Source organism: Pyrus communis, chromosome 3 (genome assembly GCF_963583255.1).
Source record: "Pyrus communis chromosome 3, drPyrComm1.1, whole genome shotgun sequence".
In the NCBI taxonomy this organism is placed as follows: Eukaryota; Viridiplantae; Streptophyta; class Magnoliopsida; order Rosales; family Rosaceae; genus Pyrus; species Pyrus communis.
Window position 1 is genome coordinate 19,315,452 of NC_084805.1, and position 9,399 is coordinate 19,324,850.

The following is a 9,399-nucleotide window of genomic DNA, read 5'->3' on the forward strand; positions in this document are numbered from 1 at the left end:
CAATAAAATTAGGGTAGAGTAGGGTGTTTTATTCTCACCTAAATTTGGATCTCTCTTTCCGTAATTTAGATGAATATACTGTAATTATCTTATTTGTTCAAAAAAAGAAGAAGATACATACGTTTGTCGACCAACAGAAGAGGAAAAATTAAAACTTGAGATTTCTTTGGATAACATTGAGAAGAGAAGTAGCACTTGACGGATATTAACATAAGACGAGCAAATATAATGCAGTCAAGTTGTATGGCAAGCTATGAGACAATTTGCATAAACAATGTAATTAATTAAGCTCTTACATCTTAAGTTCCCATGTCAATTATTGGCAAAGCCAGAACATATAAGAACACTACATAATCATTGCAAAATAGCATAATACAAGCAGGTAATTAACCACTATAGGAGGTTAATTAATTTGTGAATTAATACTAATTAGGTCATGGAGTCCAAGGCCATTATGGTGCTTAGGTTCATTGGGTTCATGTACTTGGTAGACCCGGACATAATCTGCTGCACAATTAGCCTGGTTGCTTTCTCAGTTGGATGGAAAGCATCCCAGAAAGCATAGAGATCCCTGTTTGGGCACAGGTTTGACAATGGATTGCACTGTCCCAACCCATTATAGGGTCCTTGTCCACAACATGCCACTTTTGATGTCACAAAACCTGTCGAAGATGAATCAAATACATTACTTTCAAATACGGACTCTAAACACTCCGTTTGGTGGCTGAAACTAACTTGAAGGACGCTATATGTTGAACTATCCTCTGATTATCAACATTTATAAGTTCATTGAGCAACAATCGAGACATTAGTCTGAATATAATTGCATGGTTGAGTTCAGATTGAGCCATCAAACAAAGGGTTTTTGAGGGTTTTGGGGACAAACCAAATTTTTGGGGGTCGGAGAGGAAGTCTGTGTGCATATCAAATGCATTAGCAGTGATAAAAATATCTGAACCGAGCTGCTTGTTGAGTCCTTGAGCCATCTGGTTGAGTTGTGGGTTGAAGATTGCTCCTGCATTTTGTAGTTCTGGGTTGCACTCACCATTTTGACTCCTTTGAGCTAGCTCAGATGGAACACAGCCCAATGGGCCTGTGCCAGTCACCAATACCCTCCGGGCTCCTAATTCGTATAACCTCTGCATGTCATTTAAAACATTGTAACAAAAAAAAATCATATGGTGTAATTAATTTGTTCATGTTATAACATATGATTAGTAAGTAATGATAGTATATGATAATATTCCATTACCACGCAATAATTTTTTTAAGTTCTTGTGTAGAACAATTTCCTCAATAAATAATGTGACAAATTTTGCGTGGAATTATAGACCAATTCTGCCAACTTCCGTTAATTTCTCTTACATAATTGTCAAATGCACACCACATGAGAGAGTAAATTTGACGAATTTCATACAAATAATCAACAAAAGTGACATATATACTTAGTTTGAAACGATTTACAAAATTAGTTATTTTCACACTCTCGTTTCTTCTTGTGCACTTCACCTCTTTTTTGATTTGTTATGGCTAAAAAAAAATAAAAATAAAGAGTGCATGTGGAGAAAAGAGAGTCGGCAAATCACTTCCCTTACAAACTACAAGAACCAAGTTCGGTACATTTAAAAATATAGGAACGGAAATGGAACTTCATGAAATTTACAGGGACTAAAAACGCGTTTTAACCATAAGTACATTACCAGGAGAATTTTTCGGTACTCGGAGATGAGGTAACGGGAAAAATCGGGGACGGAGTATTGCCGTGATCGTAAAGAGAAAGGTTGGAGGAAATAGTTGTTGACGAAGTCATTGCCACCAAGCGTTATGAGCACAAGTGCATTGTTCACCAGCCGTGTTGCCTGCTCGGCTCCAACAAGTGCAGTCAGCCGTTGCTGGTATTGTTGGAAATATTCAAACTGCCTGGAGATCCTTATTATGGTAACCTGCAGTAAATAAAAAGAACACAAACACAATTAACATTACAGATTAATTAATTAATTAACAATTATACTTGTCATTTAATAAAACTCTCACTAACATTTCGAGTTCTTCCTAGCAGAAGTCAAATAATTTTTTTTTTTGGGTAAAAGCCGAAGATAAATATGGGCAACAATAATAAGGATAATAAAGTATGAAAAGTCTCAATTGTATGAGAGATTTTTTAGACCGTCACACGAGATGATACACCACGTGTCTCTATATAAATGGTGGGTTATGTGTGTTAAAAGGTTAATAACTTAAAAATTAAAAATTTTCACCACTTGCATAAAAACACGTGGTGTATCATCCGTGTTCCCGTCACAACTAAAAATTTATCCAATTGTAGAAAGACTCAACTTGTTGTCCTTATACCATACGCACAGGCACTAGACTCACGTATTGCATGCAACAATGCATGACATACATTACAAATTTATGGTAATTATCGTTTTATACTCTGATGAAAAGATGAACCGTCACACATTTGATGGTTAGAAGAGATAATGTTTGACATAAAAAATTACAAAATTTTATTGATTTTCATTATTTTTCTTTTTGGTTTCACATAATTTCTCACTTAATTAACCGATAAAGTAGAGCTAGCTAGCTTGAGCATAAGCTAAAACTAATTTCCTCTTTTTAGAAAATAAAACTTGTTACAAAAAAGTACTAATTGGAAAATGTGTGTAATGTTCATGTGTCACTTACAAATTGAACCCCGGTATCGTTGAGGATTCCAATTCCTGCAGAAGCAAAGTTGGCTCCAATAAGCAGCTTTTCTCCTACGAGCTCACTACTCAAATAGGGCAACACGCGTTCAGATCCAATTTGCTCACCTATGTATTACATATATCACATGATTCATGTGTTACTATATGAAAGAGAAATGGGGGAAATGTAATTAAATTAAACTAGCTAGCTAGATCGATGGTGATCATAGTACTGATAATGTCGGGGAGGTTTAAGCCGTTGGAGAAGCGGCCGGTGGGGCGGTGGGTCGGAAAATCAATGCCGTAGGGAGGAGAGTCGGCACGTGCAGTGGTCGCTAAGTAGTTGTTGTTGCCACTGTCGACGAGTGAGTCCCCAAACACAAAGAAAGCACGAGCTGCCTCGGCTTGAGGTGCAATTGCCGCCATTGCCACTATCAGAGCGACAGCAGCAAAGACCTTGCAGCTCGGAGTTGTACCTGACATATTGCTCTCTAGGTTAAGTTCTCTTCGTTGAACCCAGGTTGGTATGAATGGTTATGGCTTCTGATCAGTTCCAAGAGTTGTACCTTTATATAGAGTTTAAGTTGTGAAAAGCTGAGGGCTAGATTTTGGAGGTTCATGATATGTAAATATTAATTGTTTTGTTTGTTGAGGCCATGGAAATGAATGAGCTATTTTTTATTTTTGGTTACATCAGAGAGTTTCGAATCATGAACGTAGTCTATTCTTACCTATCACAATGCACACTCTTACTATTTGGTAATCCCAATATGAATATGACAAATTATGCATGCACCATAATATACTTTTCTTTGTGATATTAATCACCAAAAGTACATTTGTAGCAAGTATGCATTTTGGTTGTATTTTTATTTTTATCTCACATCATGTGAATCTGCATATACATCGGAATCATGCAAGTTTCTCTCTTCATTTGTAGAGTTGTGTTTTGCGTGTTCTTATTAACCTTTACCTGTTTTTTCTTCGAACGGTGGACTACTACTATTTCTTTGGACAATAGATTCTATGAAAACAAGACTGCTGCTTATAAATATGCAACTACTGCTATTTGATTTACAAAATAATGAAGAAAAAAGGGCTGGCTGTTGGGCACATTGTAATTATGCATATGTGGTTCTTTATACAACTATCAATAAATAATTTAGATTGCATGCAGGAAGAGATTGCTTTTTCAAGATATATATTAGAAGTTCATGACCCCTTGGCTGATTGTTGCGGCTTCTACGTACTCTAGACCGAAATATCTTCAAACGTTATTGAGCTTGTATTTTCTCAGAAAACAAATCCATGCGGAAGAAATATTTGAGGGGATTTTTTTGTACTTTAATTTTTGTTAAGAGGCTATCTGGCAGCCTGACATGGTAGGAAGAAGTCCTTTTCAAATGACAGCGTAGTTCTCACACTTCTTTGTGTTTTGGAATCTGGAAACGCGTAATATTTTCAGTCGATACAGTGCCAACTTACGAAGCCATGTGAGAAACATAAATGAGCAGGCTTGTAGTAGATGAAGTCCTGGTTTGGTGTTGCAATGACTTAAAAAGAAAGCAGTTCGAAGGTGGTTGGTAGAGCAAAAGAAAGCTAGTTTATTTATTTATTTATTATTATTTTTTTTTTCCCCCGAAGCATGCAGGTGCATAATGAGTTGTAATGAATCTTTCTAAATACCAATAACAGAGTTCGTTTTTAACCATCTCCAACTTTTAGGGATAAAGATTAAAATTTTAAGTCATAACTTAGAAACTGTTTTTTCTTATCTAACCCTTCGAAAACTTTTAGTCCAAGATTATTAAATAATAATTTTAGCCTAACTTTTTATTTTTGGTAACTTTTTTGAAAATAAAATTTATGTAGATTATCCTAATTTATTTTTATGAACATTTCAATCTAAAAATATTTAAATTATGATATGTAATTAAAAATCATACAAATACATAGGTATTTATAAAGTTCTAGGTTAAATTTGATTTAAATTATTTTCTTAAATTATTTTAGACTTTAGATTTAATTTTGAGCTGTAAAATCTTTTTTTAACCATTAGATTTGATCTCATTTGCTCATAGCCGTTAGATTATAAGCAAAAAAACAAAAAAAAAAACTGTTTGAAATATGACGATTCGGTGGGTCCAGAATAATTTAAGCCGGACTTAAATCCTGGAGGGAATTTAGCCCAGAGATATATTTTCTCAAATGGCTTATTTTTGTCCAATGGTTGGAAATGATTTGGGGGTTTTAAAGCTTATATTTTAAGTTTTATCCCATGAGTTTTAGCATGAAATTATTAAATAATGATTTTAGCCTAATTTTTTTTTATTTGGTAACCTTTTTGAAAATAAAATTTATGTCGATCATCCTAATTTATTTTTATGAACATTTTACTCTAAAAATATTTAAATTCCATAAGTAATAAAAAATCATACATACATATGTATTTATAAAGTTTTAAGTTTAATTTGATTTAAATTATTTTCTTAAATTATTTTAGACGTTAGATTTAATTTTGGGCCATCAAATCTTTTTTTACCCTTAGATTTGATCATAGCTGTTAAATTATAAGTAAAAAAAAAAAAGGTTTGAAATATGACAATTTGGTAGGTCCAAAATAATTTAAGCCAGACTTAATTCATGGGGGAATCTAGCCCAAAGATATATTTTGTTCCTACAGTGTTGTTGATCCAAGGGTTGTAGAGACTTAGCCTCGAATGAATAGATGCCTCAAGGATTTGACTAGTGGTGATGGAAGAATTGGCTTGTTTAGAGGTGCTTGCTGGTCCTTCACGTGTGTGACAAAGAACGCATAGAACTTTATGAGTCTTCTAAGTGTTTGAAAGTGTTTGGGGGCTTGAGAGTTTAAGCGTCTGGTCATGAGGATGAATTTCTAAGGGCTTTCTTTGTCTTAGAGTCTTGTATTTATAGGCTCTTAAAGTCTTGCTTGCGGCTTGATTTAGCCTTGATTGTGAATTTGATTAATTGACGAAAGAACAAAGAGTTGACTTATGGCTTGATTCGTGATTTTGATGAATCTGGTGCCATGTGTACAACTTGTGAGACACCGTACATGTCACATAAACTTTAGTATGTCGAAATTTAATGTGTTGGTGAGTGATTATTTCATCAAAATTTACTTGTCTACAAAAAGATATATGAGCACAAAGCCATTCAATCTCCGTCAATAGTATCCATTGCAGTCATCACCACCGAAAAAATTCACCCATATGGTTGGAGGCCTAGAGTAGTCGTCGTCTACGCAGCGAGGTGTTGGCTATCCCAACCCCCTGCTCTCTCTCTCTCTCATCTCCCCGTTCTTTCTCCTTCTCTTTCTTCCTTCCCTCTCATCGGCTCCCTAGAGCACCGGCAAACCTCGTCTTCCTTCAAATCAGATGTTGCTAATTCTTGGCGACTTGTAGAGGTGGGCTCCGACAATGAGTGCAGGGGACGGGATCTGACTGAGGATTCTTTATTCTGAGCTATGCGAGATTGGGGGTTATGAGATTGGGATTTGTGGTGTGGAGTTAGATTGAACCTCTAACATAGGAAAATTGTTTTGGAAATTTTCAGTCAATTGAGAGGTTTTAGGTTCGATTATCGCCAAGTGCGAATTTGAATCATATTTTTACTAACTTATTATGAGATTAAGCACGTCTTTTTTTTTTTTTTTTAATATAGATAATATCGTATGTAAAAAAAAAAAAAAAATTGATACCAGAAAATTTGTTGATGCTGAAGAGTGAAGACGACTAGTACAACGGGAATGACAGAAAATCACCTAATAGTTATCCACTGAACCTTTAAAGATTTTAACTGAAATTCTAAGATATAATTATTTTTTAAAGTATATTTAATGGTTGACTTTTATTTGCCAAATAATTAATTAATAGCACATCCAAAATTATTATTATTATTTTTTGTTATTTTATATAGTCTCAACTGTTTACATAAAAATAAACCAAAATATTATAACAATGTTTTTTTTTTTTTTTTTTTTTTTTTTTTTTTTTTTTTTTGGGCTATAAAAACTTTTACAACTATAGTATACCAGTTTTTTTTTTTTTTAGTACAGTATACCAGTTATTATTCTTGCAATACAATAAATTTTTTTTTTTTTTTTTCAAAATACATAAACACCAAATTATCCCGTAGTTCGCTCACCCTGTTTCTGTGTGTGAAGTTAGTGGGGAGCAGCTAGGGTTTAGTTTATTTCAAGTACTAGTCAATAAAGCAAATTAGCTAGCTAGGGTTTTCCCAAAATATCTAGTACGTCTCACATGTTCTTGTGCGGTTGTGCTTTTGGTAAATACGTACCTTAACTTTAAGGATCCAAGGGTCAAACTTTCATTTTATACAACCCGTGGAGTTCCAGTATCCACGTACATTAATTGCTTTGTGCATGTATTGATGAGATAAATGCTACAGTAGTCGGTCAAAAACTCATTTGCAATGGACTGTCAAACCGTTGAAATATTGTGAGATCTACTTTTATTAGTTATGGACAATCGTTTATATATATATTTAAATGAATTTCGTATAAAAAACGAATTTCTTTAGACAACTTGTGACACTTATAATCTTAATGGCTCTATACTGTTGACATATAAGGAGAGAATTGTGATAACTAATTAACATATATCTCTTTTTCTCTTTAGTTTTAAGTGCGTGGAGATTCATATATCGAAGTCTATCTGCCTAGGACGATCAATATTGTTGCATGCATGCCCCCCACCAAATGGCCTTAATGCGTTTTGCTTGCTTCCGAAAGTCATACATATATTATCGTGGTAAAACAAGTTATACATGTTTAGAGTACGATATTGTGGTTTAGCTACTTGTTCATGCCAATTCAATACGGTGCTTTGTTTTTCTTATTCGGCGTCGGCCCCTCCCTCCAACATGAAAAAGAGGAAAATCGAACGCTTACATCTAATTCCAATACAGGTTTGAAACTCTCTTTACCTCTTAAACAACAAAACTCTTAATTCTTTTTAATTATATTAAGTAATTAGATTGAATCAAACATCGCCAAGTTATGACAAGAATTATTCACGATCTATCCCATGTATGAAGTGCCTTCATTTTTTCTCAAAATTTATGTTATATTATTTTTTTGTATTTTGGGTTACAATAAAAAAAATTATGTTGATCAATCTATAGTCAAACAAAGGCCACAGATTGCAGTTAGCTCACATTAATCCCAACTCATTTTCAGGCTATTTAATTCCTTTATCGACATCTTGATTTGGGCCACCAGAATAAGATGACAGCAAGATCTGATTGAACCAACTGGTCCAAATTAAAGTTAATTGAAAAGATATTTTTTCACAAGAAAATTAATACCTATGCATCATCTTTTTCTTCAACACCCTTTTTAAATTTCTAATCATTCAAATTGAATAAATCAAATAAAAACAACACAAAATATTAAACAGAGTGTGTCAAAAAGGAAAAAAAAAAGGGTGTTTGATTTGTTAAAGTGAGTATGAAGTTGACAATAGAACCGGGGCATGGTGTTTGAGTTTGATATGGAAAAGTCCTGTTAATAAGTTAAGAGTAGTTCTATTTCTTGTAGGACTGAAAATATTGAGAGTTGTTAAGTGTTAATACTTGACTCCGTACTAGAATTTTAAAGCACTCATGTTTTGTTTTGGTTTGAGTGGTTGAATCCTATAATGATTCTAATAGGAGAATAGTAAGGAATCATTCTATATAAAAACATCGGCCACTGCTATTGCAATCCCTCTGCTCGTTTTGTTCCAAAGACCTATTATTTGGAGAGCATTTGTGTTTTGTTAAAGAGGAGAAGACTGATCGTTTTGGAAGCTGCCATGGCTTCATCTTTTGCATCAAAGTCTGCAGGTAAGGTTCTTTACAACTATTGAAAGAGACAAAAGCTATTTTGAGCACCAATTTTGAAATGAAAGATTTAGGAGATGCTTTTACGTTCTAGAAATTGAGATTGTGAGGGAGACAGAGAACTCCTTGGTTTGTTTCAAAACGGATACATTTGAAAGAGTACTAAAGAAGTTTAATATGGAAGATTGTAACAAGGCAGATGGTAAACAAAGGTGATAAGTTCTCTAGAGATTAGTGTCCGAAGCATGAACATGAGACTAAACTTACGAAGATAAAACCTTATGCTTCATTGGTTGGTAGTCTTATGTGTGCTAATATATGTACAAGGCCAGACTTAGCATTCATTATTGGATTTTTGGGTAGATTTCAATCAAATCCAGAAGAATCTCATTAGGTGGTCGCAAAGAAAGTTTTAAGGCATTTGCAGAGAACTAAAGAATTCATGTTAGTGTATGGCCAAGAGAATACCTTGGAAATAGTTGGATTTACAGATTTAGACCTTGTTGGAGATGTAGATGAAAGAAAGTCAACTGGTGGCTACATTTTCGTGCTTAGTGGGGGTGTTGTCTTATGGGAAAGTGCTAAACAAACCATTGTGTCAAGTTCTATTATGAAGCCTAAGTTTGTTTGGCATAGAAATTTTGTTGCTGAAATAAGGGTAGTTGACTCTATGAGAAGGTCTTTCATAATGTTCCGGGATAACAGTGTTGCTGTGTTTTTCTCAAAGAATAACAAAACAACTTCAGCCTTAAGATTAATGGATGTGAAGTTTCTTAAGGTTAGAAAAAGGGTCAAGAATGGGGAAATTGAGATACATTTTAAGTCACTGGATTTGATGGTTGCA

The 9,399-nt window shown here is 34.1% G+C and overlaps 1 protein-coding gene across 1 annotated transcript; it reads right to left on the reverse strand.

Annotated features, from left to right (window-relative positions):
* Window positions 1–299: 299 nt before the first annotated feature.
* On the reverse strand, window positions 300–3,217 carry LOC137729856 (GDSL esterase/lipase At4g28780-like). Its single transcript, XM_068468903.1, has 5 exons — window positions 2,924–3,217; window positions 2,689–2,816; window positions 1,701–1,943; window positions 887–1,139; window positions 300–662 (listed from the first exon to the last, which is right to left on the reverse strand). The coding sequence occupies exons 1-5, from the start codon at window positions 3,171–3,173 to the stop codon at window positions 430–432; spliced, it is 1,107 nt and encodes a 368-aa protein (XP_068325004.1). The 5' UTR covers window positions 3,174–3,217; the 3' UTR covers window positions 300–429.
* Window positions 3,218–9,399: the final 6,182 nt, after the last annotated feature.

Bases quoted from the DNA above. Each gene is read 5' to 3' on its own strand.
- LOC137729856 (XM_068468903.1), bottom strand. From the start codon at position 3,173: ATGTCAGGTACAACTCCGAGCTGCAAGGTCTTTGCTGCTGTCGCTCTG. The intron at 1,944-2,688 runs GTAAGTGACACA...TATTTACTGCAG, and splicing joins ACGATACCGGGGTTCAATTT to GTTACCATAATAAGGATCTC. The intron at 1,140-1,700 runs GTAATGTACTTA...AATGACATGCAG, and splicing joins AGTACCGAAAAATTCTCCTG to AGGTTATACGAATTAGGAGC.